The sequence below is a fragment of the Paralichthys olivaceus genome, chromosome 7 (assembly GCF_024713975.1).
Source record: "Paralichthys olivaceus isolate ysfri-2021 chromosome 7, ASM2471397v2, whole genome shotgun sequence".
Lineage (NCBI taxonomy): Eukaryota > Metazoa > Chordata > Actinopteri > Pleuronectiformes > Paralichthyidae > Paralichthys > Paralichthys olivaceus.
The window spans coordinates 24,120,010-24,144,042 of record NC_091099.1 but is presented as its reverse complement, the minus strand read 5'-3'; the positions used below and the strand labels follow the sequence as shown (position 1 = coordinate 24,144,042).

At 40.6% G+C, this 24,033-nt stretch overlaps 1 protein-coding gene across 1 annotated transcript in view; it reads left to right on the top strand.

Annotated features, from left to right (window-relative positions):
- The window catches only part of met (MET proto-oncogene, receptor tyrosine kinase), a 73,937-nt gene extending 61,522 nt beyond the window's left edge, over nucleotides 1-12,415 (top strand). Inside the window, exons 16-21 of the mRNA XM_020079462.2 lie at nucleotides 3,450-3,530; nucleotides 5,398-5,579; nucleotides 6,147-6,256; nucleotides 6,496-6,661; nucleotides 6,796-6,932; nucleotides 9,035-12,415. Coding sequence (XP_019935021.2) covers nucleotides 3,450-3,530; nucleotides 5,398-5,579; nucleotides 6,147-6,256; nucleotides 6,496-6,661; nucleotides 6,796-6,932; nucleotides 9,035-9,329 — 971 coding nt within the window. The 3' untranslated portion in view covers nucleotides 9,330-12,415. The remainder of the gene's footprint in view (nucleotides 1-3,449; nucleotides 3,531-5,397; nucleotides 5,580-6,146; nucleotides 6,257-6,495; nucleotides 6,662-6,795; nucleotides 6,933-9,034) is intronic.
- Nucleotides 12,416-24,033: the final 11,618 nt, after the last annotated feature.

The following is a 24,033-nucleotide window of genomic DNA, read 5'->3' as shown; positions in this document are numbered from 1 at the left end:
TAAAGTCAGCAGTGCGCAGCGTGAATGATAGAGCGACAGAGACGATCCAGATATCAATGAAAAGACCCAAATACGATTCCATCCCAAACTTTTATCCATATAAATTGTTAGTCACTATATCCATGATCACTATATCTGGTGTCCTCTGTAATGTTTTCTGTGAAAACAAGTACGAGACTTTCGTCGGGAGGCAGAAGCAGCACGAAATCAGACGGAGGGCGGCTGCCTTACAATTCTCTATGGAGGAAAACCCCTTTGTTATACATTCAAATTCCTATGTCTACGTTAAATTAGTCAGACATTAGATTAATTCCTCAGCATTTTTCTGTCTATTGTTTTCATTGAGTTATGTCATGATAAACCTTTTCTGCTCTTAATGCTGTCTGCCCACTTCTATTTCCACTCACGCTAAATAAGAGGAAATATAAAATGTGTTATTTCCTATGCAATATTTTGGTCAGGAAGGAGCGACTAGCCGCTAATAAAGCAGATATTTATCGAGATGGAGACATATTTGTATAAAGATGTATAAAGCGCTGTGAAAGCCTGCCTACAGAACTGTGTAATCATTAATCCCATGCAGTGCGAGTGCAGGAACATTATCACAAGACGTTCATGATGCATGAAGATGATTCAGTGACTGATACAAGAATTCTGTGCAATTACAAGCATCATAAATCTTTTTTTTTACCACAGCTACAAATGGATGTACATAATCAGAATATAACGTTAAAAGCAAAAGGGATAAAAAATAAATAAGACATGAAAGATGATATTACATATCAGCTTACTTATCTTAGATATAACACACACTCAAACACGTAGCACATAGCCTGTTATCCTCCATGTATTTCTCCTACTCCACATTGTGCCACAAACCTGGATCCTGCACAGTTGTGAGTTAATTAGATACTAATACTTATTTACACTATGTTGATATTAAACTATGTTGATCTTAAACATATTCTTGCAAAATCGTACTAATATCTGCATTTTTAGGGGGAAAAAACAGATGGATATGAAAACGAATATTAAAAAAATATCAACACTGTCATATCATTGCTATCAATAAAACTATTGGTGCTACTAAATTCATCAATAAAACCTTCAGTTCACCATTTCGCTTTAAAGTTGTATCCAAGCTACACATCCTTCTCTTTTTTAGTCCATCTGACGTTGTGCCCCACAATCTATTTTAGCAACCAGCATCTTAAATGTTCTCATTTTTGACCTGATTTTGTTTCCCCACATACAACTCCTGCTGGGATACTTGAAACTGATGTGGAGTTATACACTTGTCCAGTGCTTTTACATTTAATTTGGCATTCGATTTGGGATTTACGTAAAGCTATAGAAAAGCTAAAGTCGCCTACAAAAAGCTTAATTGCCTGCTTTATCAAACCGTGGAACTGGACTTGCAGACACAAAATCGCCTCACATTGTGGTGTTTAAGTAGGTGGCTCAGACCCACAGATCAAATTCAACATCAAGAGGAGAGAGACCCCAGAAAACAGGCCTCTGCCCCCTCAGCTGAATTATCCCCCATAGAAAAGAGCCTGGATTTCGAAGCAGGATTTTTAAAGTGGCGTAGGATGATTTGTTCACAGCTAGTATTCCCAGGGTCCTTTGTTGGGAGGCGTAATCCAACACCCTCAGCCATCTGCACGGACGTGATAGGAGAACGCCGCACTCATTTTATTCCACCCCTCCCCGTCTGGGGCAAGACCTCGTGTCTTAAAGAAGAGATATAAGTCAATAAAATGCTCAATAACTCAACAGGGTTTGGCATTGGTTATTAGCTTGTGTGGGGTATTAATGAATAAAGAGGCGTACTGGGTTACTTGAGGGGGCTGATTTATTGTGAGGGTGATTGTAACTTGAGAGAATCAGAATTAACCATTATGTTTGTAAAAATCAGCATAACACACTGAGAGGGGTCTGATGTGCTTGTTTTTGCCTGAACCTGCAGTGCTCATTACACGCTGCATACACGACAGGAGATCCTCCCGATGCTTCTGCTCCAAACTTTTCATTATTTTATGTCTAAACAGTGGACGGAAATATTTTAATCGGATTTCTGGAACTGCTGTGATCTTGCAGCCAACAAGCAGGACACATCTTCTTAATCATAGTGACCAAGACATAAATGAAATATGCAGAAAATATAAAAATGGCCGACAGTGTCTCCCTGCAAGCGAAGTGGATAAGTTAGATGATGCCATACAGTTTATTCCATGTATGAGCAAGATTTAGAAACCGTGGTTTACTCACTGGATCTATGAGTGCAAGAAGCAACAAGACTTGCAGTAAAGGATATGAATCTGTTTTAGGGTTGGTCTCAGTGTACTTGCAGCATCAAAAAAATGTGCATGCTCTATCAATGTTTCTCTGTCATGGCCAAATTAGGTGTTGTTGTTTGTCACAGTCTCCCCAATCGTATTTTATGTCCGTACAACTGTCAGGTTTAAAGCTTGAGCAGGTTTTTTTTATTGGCCTTTCAGTTTGAGAGAGGGACGTACTTATTTCGCCTTCAGATTTCTTTAGGAGTCCCATATGGGAGTGCATGAACCCAGGAAAAGTAACCGCCTCTTGGGGCTCTTTAAGGAGTGTAGCTTACACACCTACAATACGAGCAGGACAATTTCATTTGTCAACACTACACCTGACATAGAAGATAAAATCTGAGAGCATACATTTCTCACGCACACAGAAGCAGCGTGGACATGAGGGAAAGAGCTGAAGCTGGAGCAAATATGTCCTACCAACAAAATATCTGAGTTCAAGCTCACAGCTCGAGCACAAGCAGGGCAAAGCCAAGAACAAGCAGAGGCTATTTGAGTGCAAGCGCAGGGCTTTGAATGAAAGCATTACAAAATCTGAATGTGCAATCAATAAGTCCTGCTCTCAAACTGAAAGACCACACTCTTGAATGGGGGGGGCTCATAGTTTAGGGGACACAGGTAGTGCAGAGGTAAAGTTTCCACTCGACACAACAGAGGAAAGGATAAAATTCCCGGTAATGGCACCTCCATCTTGGCCGTGGTTTCCAAAGAATTCATACGACCATGATTGGTGGATGACAAGTGTATGGATGGAGGTGGGAGCCAGAACTTCCCTCCAGGTTGAAATGCATTACTGACAGCTTAACAGCACTCAGACGTGTCACCTCCACAATGCATGTAAAAAAAAGTTCCAACTGATTCTTGCTAACTTACAGTACATGGGCCTGGCTGCCATTGTTCACCTTTGCTTTGCAGCTGCACCTCATTCTCTTTGGGACTGAAAGTGGTGCATCTCACATATCACTGTGTAACATGGACTTGGCCTGTTTTGAGGCGAAATGTTGTTTTGAAACTCTTTACAGGTTTGAACACGAGCTTTATAAACTCTGAATTTTTGATTGCTGACAAATTCTTATTTTAATTCTGGAATCATGTTGTAACCTGCAGGTCACTTCGGTTGTGTTTTCCATGGAACTCTGCTCGAGCCAGACGGGCAGAAGCAGCACTGTGCCGTCAAGTCCCTGAACCGTAAGTACAAATCCCTTTCACTGAATAGAGGGCAGCCAAAGTCTGTGGAAACAAGGGGAGTGCCAGCGTTCCTCTTCATCTACACCCTGTCTCATATGTCTACATTTCTCCACACAGTCAAGTATGCTGGTGCTATACCCCGTCTAGCAGCCAGGAAAATAAGCTTTGTTTTCCCTCAAGTCGCAATCAACCACACTTTTCAAATTTAGCCAATAAAGGCCCTTTATTTTAAAATGAAACAGACTGAAACAAAATAAGCTTAAAAATGATATTAGTCAGACTTCAGGAGGAAAAAGGCCAACATAACAAACAGAGCCAAACTAGAAAATAAAGAAACCAAACAACCACAGCTTACCTACCTACCAACTAAATTAAACAGGAGAGAACAGACATGGCAGTCCATCCCCCCTATTTAATAAGGTTTAAAACTCTGGGTTTAACAATGACTTCGGTGTGTAGCTGGTTGGTGGTTGAAGAGATATGAAACCAAGCCTCCTCTCATCTGCCTGCCAGTGTCGCCATATTGGTGGAATGGAATCTCTGCCACGCAGCCAATCAGTCTCTATGGAGTCTCTAATTACCTAAGCTGCCTGTCTTTGGACAGTGGGAGGAAGCCAAGAACCCAGAGAGATCCCACACAGACACAGGGAGAACATGTAAATTCATCAAAGAAAACCCAGACTAGTCGTCAGGTTCAAACCCAGAACATTTTTGCTACCACAGTGCAAACCACTGCACCACCGTTCCACCCTTTTACTAAAATTGACTCTTTATTTTATAGGAAAAGACTTGATTAATCTAGCATGACAGGAGCACACTAAACACACCCTCTCCTTGTCTAAACATATTCACATCCAGGTATAATTATTGCATCCTACATCCACTTGTATCACATACTTATTGCATGATATCATGATGCTCCGATAGCATTAGGGAGCTCATCTCATCAGTGTGCCAAATCCTTTTCAGCTTGACACAATGGTGATGAATGAGCATCTGATGGTGAGGACGGCAGTAAGGTCCCCTCTAATCATGTAAACTGTCAGTTGGAGCAGGGAGATTGATGCTGGGACGATATGGAGGGTAGACCCACGCAGTCACAAAGAGCCACCAAGCTCTTTCGGAATGGGATGAGCACTGTCTGCTGGGGCTGAGTCCCCTGGGATTAGAACCTTTTATTAGGTTAAGTGTTTTCAGTGTCATTCTTTTTTGTTTTCCTTTGGCTTAAATTACCCTAATTTAACTATTACTATAGAAAGTAGTTGAAAGGAAAAATGACCAAGGACACATTCTGTCCCTCCTCAATAAAATAAGAGGAGGGAATGTCCATCTTGCTCACTGCAGAAACCTCATTTTCCCCACTAACTTTCAAATCAAGGCTCTGAAAACCAAATGTCACCTCTCTCACTTTCTTTGAGTTCTGTCCTCTTTTAGTTGAAGGCCAATGGCAGGTTCCTTTAGGCCTAAAGAGCTTCCATCTGTAACCAGATTACAGCAGAGTCAGCTGGGCTAAAGTGCAGGGCACCAGAGGCTGGGATGCAATTGGCAAATGGGGATTTGGTGTGGGTCAGGTCTGTGTGAGGGTATTCAGGGAAGGGTTTTTGGTTTCCATCATCATTCTGATTCCCCAAAGATAGCTTATATGAGGAATGACCTTGTCAGTGATGCAAGGACAGTAGTCTGAGCTGTCGTCATTCCTGCCCTCTACTCACTCTGCAATTCTGACTCTTGGTTGGAAACTTTCCACCTGCAAACAATTTTCACAAGCAAAAAATTATGTAATAAATTAGTCTACACAAGAGTTATAGAGACAGGTGTCATGATGATTTAACGATTGACTTCTTAGACTTTTTTTTTTTACCCCAAGGTATCACAGATCTTGAAGAGGTGTCCCAGTTCCTGAAGGAAGGAATAATCATGAAGGACTTCAGCCACCCCAACGTTCTCTCCCTGCTGGGTATCTGCCTTCCACCCGAGGGTTCGCCATTGGTGGTCCTTCCCTACATGAAGCACGGCGACCTGCGCAACTTCATCCGCGACGAGTCACACGTAAGGACTTACTGGATAGATGCATGTTGTGAATCTCTGCGTACGTTCACACATAATCCAGGGCCTGCACTATGAAGCATGATTTATGGTTATTGAGATAAGTTCAGATTTAACTCAGACTTTTCAGTCCTACAAAGCTAGTTTAAGTCTTACAGAGGTTAATCATAATGGTATCTTGTGCTGAACCATTGGTCCAGATGGAGATAGAAGAAAACCTGTCAACGCCCGAACTGCTTGCCAATCAGATCACTGGAGAACCAGAGTCATGGATCTACAGGATCCTGACAAGGACAAAAGAGTTGAGGCTACAGTGTAGTGAGAAATCATTAATGTCAGCAGATATCTTCATAGATCCATGGAATCATTTTTCTACTCCTGACATTTTACGTGTCCACTCTGGTTTTCAAACAGATCGAGACTTTTTCACAGTATATAAATCTATCATATTTATTATAGCTTGATTTTAATCAACTGTGTTGAACTCACGTCTGCCTCTGCTACCAGTCAAAGCACCCCGAGGTAAAAGATAGTGATTAACTGATCGCTGATGGCCTGTGTTTTCTCCAGAACCCGACAGTGAAAGACCTGATGGGCTTCGGGCTGCAGGTGGCCCGAGGGATGGAGTATCTGGCCAGCAAAAAGTTTGTCCACAGAGACCTCGCCGCCAGAAACTGCATGTGAGTTCACATTGATTCATTTGACATTCCATCAGGTGTGTCTTACAAATAGAACAAACTTAAATATGTCAGGCTAAAATACACTAACATGCATTTGAGAAGGAAGGAGAAGGACACTAAGTCAGAATAGAACCTAGTTCAACAGGTTACGTCTTAGAGAGAATAAGAGTTTGTTATCACACATATAAAACACAGAGTATAATAGAGCTAGAAAAAGTAATTGTTCTTCTTTCTGACAGGTTGGATGAAAGCTACACAGTGAAGGTGGCAGACTTTGGCTTGGCCAGAGACGTCTATGATAAAGAATATTACAGCGTCCACAACAAGAGCGGAGTCAAGCTTCCTGTCAAATGGATGGCACTGGAGAGTCTGCAGACGCACAAGTTCACCACCAAGTCAGACGTGGTGAGAACTCAGTCACATTTGCATTCTAGGAAATTCAGATGACAAAATTATATTCGACATAACCTCATAAAAGTGTATTGTTATTACAAAGACAATCGTGAGATAGGGAGTTAATTTAATGTTCTTTCTTGCAGTGGTCATTTGGCGTGTTGCTATGGGAACTGATGACCCGTGGAGCGCCCCCATACTCTGATGTGAACTCCTTCGACATCACCGTGTTCCTCCTGCAGGGGCGGAGGCTGCTGCAGCCTGAGTTCTGTCCTGACGCACTGTGAGTGCACACACACACACACACACATGCATATATATGTTTTTCACCTCTTTGAGCTGCTGCTCAATAAGTGTGAGTGATATACTGTGGAGGGAAGGAGGAGGGAGATGGAGTGAGAGAGCAGCTGGGAAAAACAGAGAAGGTGAAAGAGCTGTATAAATAATTGACGTAATAAATAATGATCACTCCGGTTTAGACCATCCATCATCTACAGCGAGAGTCTGAAACACACTGCTCAGCCTTCTCAGTCAAGCGTTAGGTCTCATCAGAGCTCCGGGTCAAATAAAATTCATTTTTCCTCCTCAACCGTTAAAGTTTAAAATGCAAATTGATTTTCAACGTAGTATTTCTGCTCTATTTATCTTTTCTTAGTTGCTAAGCACCTGTTGCTGTGGCAGCTGCAACTAAAGTTCACTCATCAAGTGTTGGCAGTGCTGAGCTGACCTTTCTTTTCGTCCTGAATTTTCTGTCTGAGTGTGTTTGTTTTCTTTGGAGCTGCTTATATCAGAGTCTGCCAGGAGAAACCTACTGACAGGCAGTGATAAAGCATCACAGATACAGAGTGATTTGTGCTTGGACTGTTTCAGCTGAACTCACTGGTTCCTCTGAACTGAACTCCAGACACAAGCTTTAGAAAAAGTGTCTGTTGATGAAAAACGGCGACTACCTGGTGCAGCTACAATAAAACAACCTCTCTTTTTGTGACAGTGATGAGTGATGGAAACAAGCAGAACGTTTATTTTTTATGGAAATGTCAGATCAAATCACAGCAGCCGAGTGTTTCAGTGTCAATGAAGCGCACACTTCCACTCACTCAACACAGCAGTATCTGAATTATCCTTATCCATTAAACTCTGGCTCACTGGTGCTGTGAAATGAATGCCAAGTGTGACCTCAGGCTGTACAGATAACATCCTGACGTACACTGCATGTGTGTGTAGTGTGTGTGGAAATGAGCGCAAAGTGGGAGTGTTCAGGTGAGGGGAGTCTGAGGCCCCAAAGTTCCCAAGCTATAAATTAAACAGACATCAGGAGGTGATGCACGTCTGCAAACATTCCCACAATTCCTCATTCCTGATCATTCACAGGGTGTTGTGATGAAAGCAGCCCTGGCAGATACTGTGTATGTGTGGTAATGGGGGCCATCCTTCTTAATTTTCAACAATGATAGAGTCGCCCTGCCAAGTTTGGGGAGAAAAGCAATATCAGATATGCCAGAAGCTGACAGAGTTTTGTTGTAAAATGATAAAAAATGAGGCCAGCTCTGGTGGAAGTCAAACGTATCTTCAAGACCTGTTTAAAACAATTTACAGACCTTTCATTTCAAATACACAAAACCCGTGAGACGGAGGAATCATTTATACCAGGTTTTATGGCTGCTGAGTGATGACGTTAAATGGCCGCATTTGGAACCAAACCCCTCTATAAAAACTGAAAACTCAATTTGTTTTTTAAAAGTAATGATGAACAACATGTGAAACCACTTCACAGGTGAAAAAGCAAACACAGGTTTGACAGCAGCTCTAAGAAATTAAAGAGTCATAATAGAAGTCAGTGAAAGTCAACATGGAAAAATTCAAAACTAAACACACTTTTGTTTAGCTTACAAAGTTTAAGGAAAATGTCAAGCCACATAATGCTACAATGGCCACAACTAAACACACTTTTAGTTGAAAGATTTTCTGTTGTATGTTCTGGACTTTTACCTTGTGTTTGGATTACTGGATTTGTGTTCTGTTTGGTTATTTGTTGGTTCTTGGAGTTCCTCTTGGAGTTTTATTTTGAAACTCCTTTTCCTCTGGTGAGCGTCTGCACCTGCTCTTTACTTCACCAGTGTTCACTCCTCTCTGCAGCCACCCTCGTGGTTGTGTCTGAAATCACCCACTCATTCACTAACCCCTACGTTTTGCGTCCTACTTGCTGAAACTTGCTGAAAAGAATGCACCCCCAGTGCTTTGATGATGTCTAACAAAAGAATCTATTTGGTGTAGTTACTATTTGTTTATTACTGAAATAAGCAAAACAGATTAGCTGTAGTCAAGCACTGAAGTCCCGTCTGACTTTTGTTCTGTCTCCTCCCTCCTCTCTCCTCTCTCCTCCAGCTACACAGTGATGATTGAGTGCTGGCATCCGAAGTCGGAGCGCCGCCCCTCTTTCTCCGAGCTGGTGTCGCGCATATCCGCCATCTTCTCCAGCTTCAGCGGCGAGCACTACGTGTTGCTCAACACCACCTACGTCAACATCGACAAGATGAGCCCATACCCCTCTCTCCTTGCCTCCACCGCCAACTCTTCCACCTCCTCCTCCTTCTCGTCCTCATCCGACGCGACCACCTCCACGTCCCTGCCCTCCCAATCCCTCTTCCTTTGCCACGTGGAGCGGGACTGCTGCACCTGAACGAGGGAACTGGAGGGAGGGAGGGCCGATGGAAAAAGACTCAGAAAGGGAGCAGGGAAGAAAGCCAGGTGAGGAGATGAAGAACTACTGTATGTACTTGCAAAACACTGGACACTGTATGCCGAGGGGAAACAGTTTTACGGAGCTTTGACTGTTTGCTCAATGTACATAGATCCTCAACCTTTGACCTTCTCAAACTGACTTTAACGACAAACCTGTGTGACCTTTAATCGACCCCAGGGAGTGGGAGGTCAGCCTTCCTGCGTCTTCTACAAGACAATTACAAGGCACAGTAACGCCTCCGCCGAAACTTTGCAGCGGAGGAGGCCAGTGACACAGGAGCACAACGCCATTCGTCAATCACCCCAAAAAGCCCCACTGACTGCTGTACCCACCCTCACTGACAGAGGGATAGATTTCGTGATTCTGCTCTTGTGCGGGTGGCGTGTGCTTCGATATGCGGATGTGGCTTGGACCTTTTCGCTGTCTGTAATGTGAATGTTCGACAAATGGCCATGTATAGTGTCGTATAAAGGATTTCACACCTCCACACACTATAAACTATAGTGTATGCCACCCTCATACACCTCAGAGACAATGGCGCCTGCTGTGATAGATGTAGCTGCCTCGGGTGAGTAAACTGAGGCAGGCTGCAGATCAATAACAGCAGGAAACAGGGGGATGCACGTGTAGGTGTGAGGTCCGATGTGTAAAAAAAAAAAAAAAGAAAACTGCTGCCTGCGTGCAGGTCACTGGATGCTTTGTTGGTAATAATTATCTTTGGATAATTAAAAAAAGAAAAATCACTGTCTCACCATGACTCACCAGAATCCCCAGATGTTTCTGAGTGAAAAAGGTTAGAAGCAGCTTTTATTTCCTTTTTGTTTTTAAACCTGAAGCTTTGAGGTTTTCTTGGAAAGAAAGAGAGCAAATGAGAATCATGTTCTTTTTTTTTTCTCACTGTTTCTGTATAACTGACATTGTATTGACGGAGAATTTGCTCTGACTGACAGATTCACTGAGACAAAAGGCTCAGAGCCAGAAGTAGGTTTTATTTCAGGTTTGGTTCATTTAACTGTAAACCTAAAAATCTCTTCAACAGTTATTCCATTACGTACCTTTTGGTCAACATTTCACTAAAGAGCTTGTTATCCCGTGTGTCAAACTTTTACCTCAGAGGTTCCCTGTGGTCCCATGGCTTAAAAAACCAGGTGTGTGTTATTGTGCGACTGTGAGCGACAGCTATGTGTCACTCTATCTTTATGACAACTGTGTGTTATTTCCTTATGAAGAAATACTTTATCATTAAAGACCAAACCAGAGTGTTTGCCAATTTTAGCTTCATAACTACAAAAAATTTGTATTTTCAAAAGCCTGTCATTGAATTTAAAATGTTTGGATTTTAGTACGATATAGAAATCGTTTAACAGATTCTTGAATCTTGTGTAATCCATCACATTTGTTTGTTTGTGGTGTCAGCATTGTGTTTTAATGCAGTTCTATGGATTGGGCCGATTCATGATGATATCGATTATTGACAATTGTAGATTCCAGCTGATATTCACTTTACATTCTGCTCCTCAGAAGGTCCAATTTTCCAACTTGTTCTGTCTTTGATATGTTCATGTGCTTTGAAGTGGTAAACAATGTGTGTTGTACTTATGTGTTTAGAGCATTTTAACAACCCATTAGCTATGTCCCAATTCAGGGGCCACCTCCTTCACAGGATGACGTCTACAAAGACTGCCTCCTATGTGGGCCGAGTTGGCCGTCAAGGGCAAACCGAAATGAGACAGTCTGGTTTACACAAGATCTGTGTGATCAGCATCACCAGCTTGTTCCATCCTTATTGCTGTTGCCTGGCAATGAATCCGTGGATAGGTTGGCCCGAGAGGGATCCACCCGTTGGAGCCTTCATTGCTCCGGGTTTAAAGGATGCTTTTGTCAGACACATTAAGAGTAGCCTTTGAAATGTGGCAGTCTAGTTGCACTGCTGTGACGCAGTCAGTCTACAATTGGCGTCCAAAGAATGCAGCCCCTGAATTGAGACACAGCTTTTGACACCTGTTTCCAATATAAGCATAATAACCAATGGCAAAGGATCAGGTGTGACAGGCAAGTAATTAGTGCATGTTAGTCATAAAAGCCTCTTTTTATTGGCTAAACATTGTGGCTACTATTTAGAGCTGATTGTAAAATGATATTAATTAATTTATATGTAATGGTGTCAGCATTTCATGTTCCATATTTTTCCACTAATAATTTACCAAAATAAAATGGTACAAATTGTTATCATTTACACAAAAATTACATAATAGACCAAAGTCTGCCTCATCCAGCTAATTCTGTGTACATTTGATATATTCTGATGGATTACACAATTCAAGACATTTTCAAGAATCTGTTATGGATTTTCAAATGTACAGAAACAAATATGAAATCAAGGCTTCCTGGAACCAGAGAAAAATGGAAAAAATTAAGTCAACATAATTTGTTGTAAAACACAAACCTCTGGTGCGGTCAGTGCCCCCTTTTCTTTGCTTTGTGTAATAAATGTTGTTTTATTTGAGGGGCTGCTGATAAGACTGGGCCATCGACGGACAGGTATGAATGTTTGCTATGACAAGAAAATTGCTGTACTATATTTTTGTATCGGTGATGAACCTTTTTCTTTAAATCTGCTTTACTAAAGTGATCAGTGCCATGAACAATGAACACAGCCACTCACACAATCCTTTTGTCTCTGTGACCAATCTCTGCCATTTTGTAAATAAAAAGGAGGGATCTGTGTGGGTCTGTATGCAGCGTGCTGAGCCGCACAAACGCGTGGCTGTGTGCTCATGTAGCTTCTGCCCATCACTGCCAGATCATTGTGGGAGCAGCGAGGAACTGAACAAACGTGAGCAACGCAACACTCAGAAGACTGCTGTCACTTTGATCATGTGATTCTACAAGACTCACTGTCTGTGCTTAACACTGTCTTGTGTGTGTGTGTATGATTTATCATCTATTAAAACAATTCTGAAGGTACATGTTCCTATGTAATGTCAAATGGGCTGTCAGTGTAATAAAGCTATGATATCAGAGTTAAGCAGCTTCTGCACATCCTTTGTTAACAAGACAAACAGCTGTAACAGCTGCAATAATGGGTTTTTTTGAATACACGTGTCGAGGCGAACATAAAGCAAGAATGTATGGCACTGTAATTACAGTAAGGAAAACTAATAGCTGCTCATGCACTTTTGTTCCTGCATATGCTGTATACGTTCCATAAGGTGTGTATTGTGTAATAATGTGTAGTTGGACATTCCTCAATGTAAATAGGGATGCAATGACACTTAGACGAGTGGAGGTTGTGCAGGTGTTAGCTGAGCCCTGCACTCCTTAAAAAGAACAGTCATTGAGGCAAAGATGGAAGATTATTTGAACTTGCACCGGATCAACACACTTCATACTTGCACGGCGTGTAGAGCACACAGTCACTGCCTTTTGTGTCTGCTTTTGTTCACCCCATCTTTTGTTCCCATTGGTTGGTGGCGACCCTTGACTCTTCACCTTCACCTCCTCTCCCCTTATTCCGACCCTGTGGTCTAGACTCTCCCCTACCCTCCTGTCTAACTGTGGCTTTCAGGACAGGCCGCCCTTTCACAGTTGTTTGGCAACTCGAGAGTTTTATAAGGTCACACTATAAATGGTCTCTCACTTACAAGAGACACTTTTACTGGGCGTAAGAACACTCAGACTTATACACTATAGTTTAAAACACTGTTGAAGGACCAAATGTAGGCCATTCTTTCAGTGTTTTTTCATGGTGTCTCAATAATACCATATTGTGTCTGAGTCATTTATGTAAAAGGAATAAGAAAAAAAGATGCAGTTATAGAATTAGAACGGTACTGAGCACTCAGCTCTGCCAAGGCCCAGCAGTCTCCTTAAATTCAATCAAGCTGCGCCAAACTGCCCACACTCATAGATATCAGTTTCCTAGATGTGCTTGCCATGAATTATTGCCTGAGAAATCAATGAAAATGTCAAATAACACACAATGTCAAAGAAAATGATAAAATATGTCTTGATCAGCTCCCAGATCTGGAGCCACACCCAAATCTCAATGAGTTCTTTCTTGACCCATACCGTATCCTTTGAATTTTGTGTTCCAGTACGTTTTGTGTAATTCTGCTCACAAACAAAAGCTGATGAAAACATAACCTCCTTGGTGGAGTTAATTCCTGTTCTTATTGGGTGCCATTAAACCAAATGGTAGATTTACACCTTGAAGCATTGATTTGAAATTGCAGGACAGTGGTGTCTGTGGATTATATTCGTTTAGCATAATTTTCCTTTTGTTTTTAATGTTCTGATGAATATCTTTCATTACCTCACTGATGACACAGTGCAAGAGTAAAGACACGCAAGTCCTATAAGACAGTATGCGTAATTTTCCTTTTGCTGTATTGGAACATTTACTGTTCAGTCTAAAACAGTCTAAAACAAATTTTTAATTTGAATTCTTTCCCTCTCTTGATTGAAAATCCAGCAAACATGTCTTGCCTGTGGTCTCAAATCGACACACACACAGACACACACATTACGGATGTTTAACAAACTGGGGTGGAATTTTCCAGCCCATCAGGAGAACATGGAGTTAATGTGAGGTACCTTATCCACTACGCTGCATTGTACTTGTCCTAAGGCTTAAATCATCCCAGTAAAATCTAATTTAATCCCCAGCTAACACGAACATGAGGTATGTCCGTCTTTGTATCTCAGCCTGTGCATCTATAGCTCTCCTGCCACGCTAGGCTTGTCTTGTCTTTCATCCCTCTTCCCTCTCGATTCTTCACTCAGCCGCCTCCAGAGCTACTGGATTGGAGCCCAGTTTGTGCACGTAACAGCTCTGGACCATGCACGGAAGGAATTAAGACACAATTGGAAATTACTTAACACTGTCACAAGTTTAAAAGCAGTACATTTACCCTGTGTTTTTTCTTCAAACGATGCTAATGTGTTATGATGCAGCACAAGATTGACTTCTATGCTGTCTTAGACATTTTCTTTATTAAAATTGTTAAAAAATCCCAAAAAATTAAAGAAACAGCATTGTTTTTTTAAAATACGACTAATATCACATTAAAACGGACAACCTCTCCTCTCTCCTTTCTAATCCCCTCTTAAAGTCTTTAAGTCAACACCAGCAGGCTTAACACACCGCCTCAGTTCTCTACCTGTCTGTGTGTGTTCCTGTCTCCTGCAGTAAATGATACACACCAATAACACGACCACACACATGCTCAAACAGTGGACAGGTGCGACCCTTGATGGTGCCACGGTAAAAAGAAAAACTGGATGCTGATTTTGGACGGGCCTCATCAGGTGAGTCAGCAGGATCAGTATGCCTGTCAGGGCACACACCTCAGGTAGTTCTCACTCATGTGAGCACACGCACATGTACAGTACGTAAATGCATACGTAGAAGTAATAGCCTCTATAAAAAATGTGATAACACCGAGGCCATATCGGTTTGACAGGCGCCTTGTGAATATGTGTGGTTAGAGGGAAAAAAATGTAATGTAAAAACAGCTGGTTGGATAGAAATCCCTGTAAGATTGATGGCACTAGGCAGAAACATATACAGCCACTTAAATTTTCCACTTTGTACTTACACGGACTGCCTTTATCTGAAAGCTATAGGGAAGTCATCACTCTTCATGTTCATATTTGTTGGAAACGTTTTGAAAACTGTGAGAAACACGTCACAAAAGAAGGAAAAAATGGACTGAGCTTGTTTCTGTCTCTATAAGTGATAGTAAAAGCACTGGATAGCACATATCCAATAACACAATATTTTGAAATCGCATACGCATCTTATACAAGGCTAAATAGAGATGACTCTGATGATGTCATCAGGGTTGTTTCTATTTAATATCAACATCATGGAAAGGCAGAGCAGTGCTCCTCAAATTCTGCCCTTCAATAAATTACATTTTGCTCTATTTCAACTCGCTGTGACATTAAAAAGCTGTGTATGCCTCAATGACTTATCTACCTACTAGTTCCACAAATGTCTTTCTGTCTGTCTTTATGTGGAACGTTATCTGATAAACCGTTCATCTTGTCAGCTTTACACTTGGCATGTGTATTGTAATGGCCCAGGGAAGTGCAATTTGGACACAAGATACATTCAATTTCAATAAGCATAAAATAAACAGGCTGCCTGCGCTCTGTGAGGGCGGGGCAGTGTGCATGTCTCCTTGGGTTTGAAGATTGTGGCGTTTGTTGAACAGACCTCTAATATAGCCAACATGCAATGTATGAAAAAATAACAGCAGTTCAGTAAATCATTCAAACATATGTATAAACCACACATCTAAACAGAGATAAAACTAAATCTATTTCATTTAATTCAAAGCAGTGACTCTTCATTGTAGATAAACCAGGAGGGATGAACACATAGCTTTCTAACTTCACTGCAACATTGTCTGTTTACAAAAAGTTCTGCACAAAATGTCCAGCACAAAAACAAGTGAAAGTATATTGTTGAACTGTTTGAGGAGGACTCTCTAATGACGAGGAATAACTCTGAAGTTGCTCTGGAGCATCAACACAGACCAAGAGAACCAAAACGATCCAAACAGGCAGGTTTGAAACAGGGACTGTACTAGTACCTGTGTTTTTATTTGTTATGTTTTTTATCAAATTAATCAATTAAATGGCTGACCCTGTTACAGAATCAAGTGAAGCAAAATTTATTTTTATGAAGGTGTAGAACATTGCACTAGACCTTGGGAAGGCAAGGAAAGACTTTGGACAGAGGTATTTGGTACAGACCCCAAGTTGGTATTTGGAGACACCAGCCTATAGCTACAAAAAAACTATAGCAAAAATACCCCCAGATTCGGCATGGCGGGAGAAGGATAGTGCACCAACAGAATGTGATAAGAAGCTCCAGGTTTGTCTCTGTGGCTGCAAAAAATATCATCTGCAAAGGGCCTAAAAATACACAGAGGAAAGAAGAAGAGCTTGATCGAAAGAGAACAGAAGTCAATCGAGTCAGTCAAGTGAAGTCCAGCGGCTGCAGTCACAGAACTGAAGAAGTCCCTAACATCCGCTGGTGGTTGCTTTCATCTGCTAACATCAACTAGTGGTGGACTAGATAAAGTACATTTTGCTGATCTGTATTTTTGCTTCGGACCACTACTTCTAATGAATTATATTTATATAAGGCCTTTGCCATCTTCACTCAAAGTAAAAGATCTTTGTTGTAGCCCATTTTGAAGTGTGCTTTGTGTTATATTAATGTTTGTGATGAGTTACATTAATTGCGCCTCAATTATGCACCTTAGGGCATAGGTTTATTCATTATAGCCACACGCAGTCACACCTACAGTTCTGGGCAAATGTAATCAGGAGGATCCACACTGTTTTTCAACCTTGTCTGCAGCATCTTTTTTTTTTCTCTAGCAAATGTATTAAAACATTCATGAGATAATTTTTGGACTTTTTGTAAGTGTTTTCAAATATATCTAAATAAAGTTTTAAAGCACAGACAGAAGTTCTCCTCTCTTTTACACCACTCCACGTTAGAAATATTTTTTTCAACCACTGCTCACAGAGCGATCATATATGTACTGAATTCTAACGCATTTATGTTTTTTTTTCCCACCAATTAGTGTTATCAATAGAATCTTATATAATTAAAATTAAAATTAGGAACAGTCGCTGTTGTCAAGCCTACAGAGGAGGGATACACACAAACACACACACAAACAAGTACTCTTATCAGTTTATAACGCAACATGAGCCAGTCAGTGCCGTTCTGACCTGCTGAGTCAAACCACACTCATTAAACCATTAATGAGTTTCTGCCTTAGTGAAATCAGGGAGGTAAATGGCACCGGGTGGAGTAAGAACACACACACACACTCCCATGCCACAAATACCTTCGCTGCCTTCATTAAGATTTCTAATCTGATATCACATCTCACATTATTTAGTTGCTGTTAAATCTTTATCAGGCTGACATTTACAATAGCATAGGGGCTTGTCCTTGTGTTGTTGGCTCCCCCTATTGATTGTGCATTGTCTCTGCACTTAAAGGAGCACTTCATCAAGCGCGGGGACTATGGACAAAATAATGGAAACAACACATGAAAGAGAAGCACTTTAACTTTGAAGTCTTGTTACAAATCCAGCTGCAACAGCTGAGTCACGGAAGGCCCACCAACTAGCTTTAAAAGATCACGATTAGCACTTGAGTTTGAAATGTGAGTTCCTAAAACAGTATGGGACACGAGTCTGTGTCTAGAAGCAAGGACACAAACATCCAGTGTACTGTACATCCAACTATGGCAGTGTACTGAATTTGGAATATTTCCCCCCTTACATACATAATTGTTCATTTTGCATCAGAAGCTGTTATTTGTACTTTTTATTATCTCCATCATGTCCTCTGTTGTATTTTGAAGTGAGCAGCAAACTGAGGGAAATAAGTGAACCATCAAAATGAACCAAACCACTGTGGCTTTTGTGATGCACCTGTTACTCAGCCTGTTTATATATGTGTGCGATACACATCAGCACCCATAACACCTTCATAAAATACATTTTGCTTTACAGAGCTTGATTCTGTAACAAGACAGGCATTTAATTGATTCATTTAATAAAACACAACAAATAAAAACAAGGGTGCAGTCCCTGTTCTAAACCTGCCTTCAGAATTATTCCGTGTCATTATTGAGTCCTCCTCAAATAGACCAACACAATTGTGTTACTTTTTATGTTTGTGTGCTGGAATTTTGTGCAGAGTTTTTTATTAACATGGAGCAGAGTGAAGTTAGAAAACTGTGTTCCTCCTACCTGATTATCTGCACAGAAGATGTCATAGTCAATATTTTTCATAAAATGAAACTGAATTTGCTTTATTAGAGTTCACATATGTGGCTTTTATATAAATTTGAATTATTTACTGAGCTGGTGTTGTTTTTTAATTCATTGCATGTCTGCAATTTCAGAGGTATGTTAAGCAACTGACACAATCTTCAGACAAGTTCACATTTTTTTTAGATAAAAGCTTTGTAATTCAGTTGGATATTGGGTATTGCAGCAACAAAACAAACATTTTACTTTGAAGTCAAATTGCTGGCAGTAATTCTCTGATTCTGTGTCTCTGTGATGGAGATCAGTACCCACAACACCCATGAACGTCTGTCTCAATCCAATATGGTGAAATAAAAATAATTACAAAAAACCAAATGATCTGGCGGGACTTATATTATTCAGGCTGCCAGTTGTTGTCCACTGCTTTAGTTTAGAAACACAAGTTATAACATAAGCAAAAAACCACAATAAATGAAAAGCCATTTAGTAAAAGAACATTTTGGAAATGACTTCCATCTGTCTGAGTGCCACAACCAAAAATGTGCCATAACTGGAGCCCTGAGAGAAGTACTTCAGTCTGATGATTCATCCTCCGCTCTACTTAGGGATAAGTTTACACTGGGATAACGGCAGTGGTTGCCTTCAGCCCCAGACTGTTTAACATCTGTCATCAACTGTTAAACATGATGGGAGATCAATTATGATGTGGACAACCAGACTATGAGGTGGATTAGCCATTATCAGCATCGTGTTTTCATATTGCACGTGGTTATACATAAGCTAAAGCACTGCAGACTCATTGGATGGACATCAGACCTAAATCAAATTAGGGGACCTTCCAAATAAGCAGATCTGAGCATCGCTAAGCATTTCACTTAACCCTGGAGCATAAGGAGAGATTTCACCCCCTCAGCAAACACTGGAAGATTTTCTTCTTAACTATCTATGCAGTACAATGTAACTCTTCCTGACTTTCATGATAATATCCGAAGACAAATAAATTCCTTGCTAAATTCGATGTGTACAGCTTTTTTCTTACACTGAGCCGGATGTGACCTTTGACCTTCTTACCTGGATGATGATTGCTGATGTGTTTTGGATATAAGAAGAAGAGATACTTTATTGATCCCTCAAGGGGAAATTCTTTTTACACTCATTTTTATACATGCAGTTTTTTATTCTGAAACACAATCCCACACTCATTTGTCCTCAGGTGCATGTTTACCTTAACATCAATATTTCAAGATCAAGCTGATTGAAGTTCAGCAACGACGTGTGTTTCCACTTGATAAACATTTCACTCTGGTTCACATTTCTAGTTTCCCTTGATGCTATTTATCTGTTTAAGACCTTTCTTCAGTCACTCCAATGTGGGCCACTTCTCACAATTTTCACCTTCAGGTGCAACATGTGTGCAAGCGAGGCCCAAACCCATAATTCAACATGCGGTCCAAGGCACTTGACAGTGAACGCATCTTCAAATTCAGACCTACAGGCTTGTTGGCTGAGGATTTTCATTCCAGCATCCAATCTTCCAAGGTCAACATGTTTCACTGTCCGACCCTGAAAATGAATTTTCTGTCTGCTGTGACTGCAGCTCTCTGGCTTCGTAGGATCAAGGTGTTTGCAATGTCAATTCCTGAGAGGTGATGTTAATTACAAAATAGCTTCTTTCGTTTTTTCTTATTGGTTTTGTTTTGAAGGGAGACCTGATACATATACTGTATAAGTATTGCCAGAGAATGACTGCCAGGCAGTCATTACATCTTGGCTTACAGGTTTCTGAGTAATTATTCCAGAAATGTAAGCTTAAATTCTCAGATTTCTCATTGACTAACCCAGTCTGGTTGGAAGCCCCCTAAACGAATAACTCCACAATCACTCATGCAAAAATTTAATCACTGTGAAAGAACCAATAATCAGGACTGGGAGTGCTGGTGCACTGAGGAATTCCTGGGGAGTGTGATCACAGCCAGACTGGCGTTGAAAGTCCATATCTGTGGCTTAGTGGGGCACCAGAGTCCCAGAGGACCATGTAGGGGTGAAGACCTTTTGTATCCACACAACAGGTGAAAACATGAAATAACATGAAAAAAATAGCCAACTAAAAGCAATAAAATAAAGAATAAATAAAAAGATTTGTTAAAGGTTCAATGTGCTTTGCCAAATTTGTTTAAAACCCATGATTATCTGTAAAACTTGAAACTTGAAACCATGTTAGCATTGTTTTTTTTGTTTACAGCACACTGACTACAATGCCAACCTGCATCACCAGAAGCTCCCTTGACATCTTCATCAGTGTCATTTACTTTTCATCCTGAAATATTTATATTCTTTTTGTGTTTTTCTGTCTTTCAAACATCAACACGCCCACTTAGTCACCAGGAAACTTTTCCTGCTCTTTTTTCACATGCTCATTCAGGCATTATCCAGATTTCTTACTAAAGGGCTGCAGTAGAAAGTCCTTACTTACTAAGAAACTTAGGATGCAACCTGAAGTTGTTGAAACATATTCTGCTGGACCAACTGACTGCTATCCCTATAGTCACACCTCTAGTGTGGCCAAAAAACCTGTTTTCCCATATATCGTCTCACAGTTGCCAAAAACCACATCCTGAGTGCATGCAGAGGTCTCTACCTGCATGTTTACCCCCCTGCTTTAGCTCAAACAATTCAAACCCTCATCTGTCTGCACTGCTGCTGCCTGCATTTCACCACAGCAGCTACTGAAGTGGCACAAAGCAGACTACAACAGATACTGTCAGGAGGTGTGGAAATATGTTTTCAGTCATCCCAGTGGCACTGCCTCCTTAGACTTTGATGCACTGCCAAGATATTTCTCACACCGATACTCAGATGGCTCCAGAACAGAGAGGGACACAATCACTCAGTGGGGTATGACCAAAATGATACTCACATACAAAAGTTCTGTTACTATTGTATCCACACAGTTCATCATTCTGCATATTTTAATACCTCAGCGTCTTAGTGCCTTTTGAGTCTTCTGGGTGATTATTGTCTGAGTGGGAACAGTGTAAGGAGTATCCAAGGTGACTAACCACCAGCTTAGGGATGAGTCACAGAGCTGCCCTCTTTTCACATGCAGAGTTCTCAACTCTCCCTTTGGTGCCTTGAGGTGATGAGTGGCTCCATTGTCGGCACAATGGTGGCACTGCACGCCATTCAAACTCTCGGCAGACTACAGGGTTTATAATTCCCCCTGGTTTTATCCTCCAGTGTGCCTCATCATCCCAAATCTGAAGCTGCACAATTATTCAACCACTTGTGCTGGATAGTGGGGCCTTACTAAGGATGGAAACTTAGCCTAAGTGATACTGTTTGGTCTTCATTAATCATAACTGAGTGTATTCAAGCATAATGACACTTTCTAAAATCAGCCATGATCCTTTTTCAATAGGTCTAAAATGACAGTGGTGAAACATTAGTACAAATATGATTCAAGAGGAGTAAAATGATGTGTGTGTGGGACTATAATGATAGATTCGGTAATGATACATTCGAGGACTCTATTGTTAGTTCAAAGTGCAGTCGTGGACGAAAAAGATGGTGATGGACGGAGTCTGGCCTGTAACCATGTCGATTACTATCATCATTGCTCTCCCTGCTGTCGCCCTGTAATAGTGGTATAGTACAGTAGCAGCATGAGTAGTGAAGTGACCCAACCTAAAAAGAACAGATCTGTGGCGGTGGAAATGAATGAACTCTGGGCATTTTCAAAGGACAGATAAATTACAGTGTTGGAGGATGAGGAAAGGGCACAGCTCAGAGGAAGAGCTCGTAGCCGTCAGGTGGCAGTTCAGTCTGAAGTATTCATTATGTAGCTCAACAGTTAGCTAGCTCACAAATGTACCACTGCATAACAAACTTGCTAGAAGAGGAGAAAAATAAGGTTTGGGGGCTTATAAAGGCTAATAGCTAACGAGCTGTTCAATTCAATTCAATGCCTTTATCCATATTGCACAGTGTACAATTTTCCATGTGGTGCAGAAAGTAACACATAGACAAGTATTGACACATCACAGTCTTATAATAAGACATGAAAATAAAAGCAATAAATAGAACACAATTTAGGGTATTATAACAGATGGGTGCATGTATTCAGGTATATAGCACATAGTAACATTGCACAAATGGACATTATTGCACTTGGTTAAGTTGTCTAATGGCACTTGGATAAACGCTCAAATGATCTATGACTCTTTTCTGTCTTCCATAGCTAATAAATAACTCAAGTACAATACACACATACAGTTACATACTTACTTATCCAGATATTTTAACTTTAAGCTACGTTATGATTTTATTTCACTCGCATATATTTCAGAGGTCAGTCTTCAGTAGATGTTTTGATAGCCTGAGTTAGTCATTCACACATTAAGGATTTACATGTAATCACATTATATATATTTGTAAAATACAATGCACAGTATGTAAATTATAATTACACAATTATATCGACCTTGACCAGCTACAACAATCAGATGACAAAAACTGATTTTTAAATGAACGAAAGCCACACTACATGGATCATGAAGGTGCAATGAACAACACCTCTGTGACTAATGATGGTTAAAGGTTTTATCAACCAGACTTCCTTATAGTCTGAGCTCAGACAGCAATCTTTGAACTTCCTCCACCAAAAACCAAACAATCATTCCACCATCTGTGATAATGTTTAACAGCACTGTGTGATTCTCTCTCCTTCCATCCCTCACCCCTCTGCCCTGTGTCTCTGTGACTGTGGGCTTTTGTATTAAGTTACACGTTTTACTTTTTGCTGGTTTAGCGTGAAAGAGAATGAGTCAGACAGACAGTGAAACTGATCTCATTCTTCCTAAAGCACTCACTCCCAACCCAAGGAGTTTATAGGAAAATAGTGTTTGCTCGCCATCTAATGGTGAAAGGCAGAGCATACACACTGTGACAGGATCTCTGTGTTATCACAGGGCTTTCCCCAGTGTCTCTCCTGAGGATGAAGAAGAACTTAAAAGATTGTATTCAGAGCAAGGTACTTAAGCTCAGGTGTAAACTGCCAGAGTCCGTAACATGGAAGACTGTGACCATGTGCAACATTAGAATGAAGACTACATCTGAAGCAAGCACAACAAAACTTTTTTGATTTGAAAACCTGTAAATGTACAAAATAATAATTGTAATAAAAATGTTTAATTATATAAAATGTATTTTAGTAAGATAGTAAGTGAGTAATTAATACAATTCAATTATTTTCATAAATTATTTTTTTTTTTTGCATTAAAGCAGTAGAAGAATAAAACTTTACTTTATACTTTGACAGTGTAATCAGATCAGATAGTATGTGCTGAACCAATAGTGCAGGAAGTTGTTTTGCAATGGCCAGAATTATTTGTGGAATTATGCAACAGTTTGAGAAAACTCTTTTAAAACCCTTCAGGTTTGATTTCCACTGCCTTGTCTTGTGTTTGTGTATCGTTGTTCTTATTTAGCCAACACATGCAGGCAATTTGCAACAAATATGTAGAGTATGAAGCCAATAAGATGAACAATTTGCAAGATATAAGTTACATATACAGACAGAAGCTTGTGGAATTGAAGGACATGCATTTATTCTTTCAATGTAAACTAATGCATAATTTGAATTTGATTCCTCACGTTTCCAAAAACACAAATAGAAATCAGTTCCATGAGAAGATGGATGCTGAGGACATCAGGTCACAGTAGATATGTGGAAGTGAACAGGCACAGTCTTTTAAAACATTAGTGATGAATGAGATCCTGCAGACAGAGATGACGTGAGCTCCAGTAAGGGGGCGGAGAGCCCGGTCTA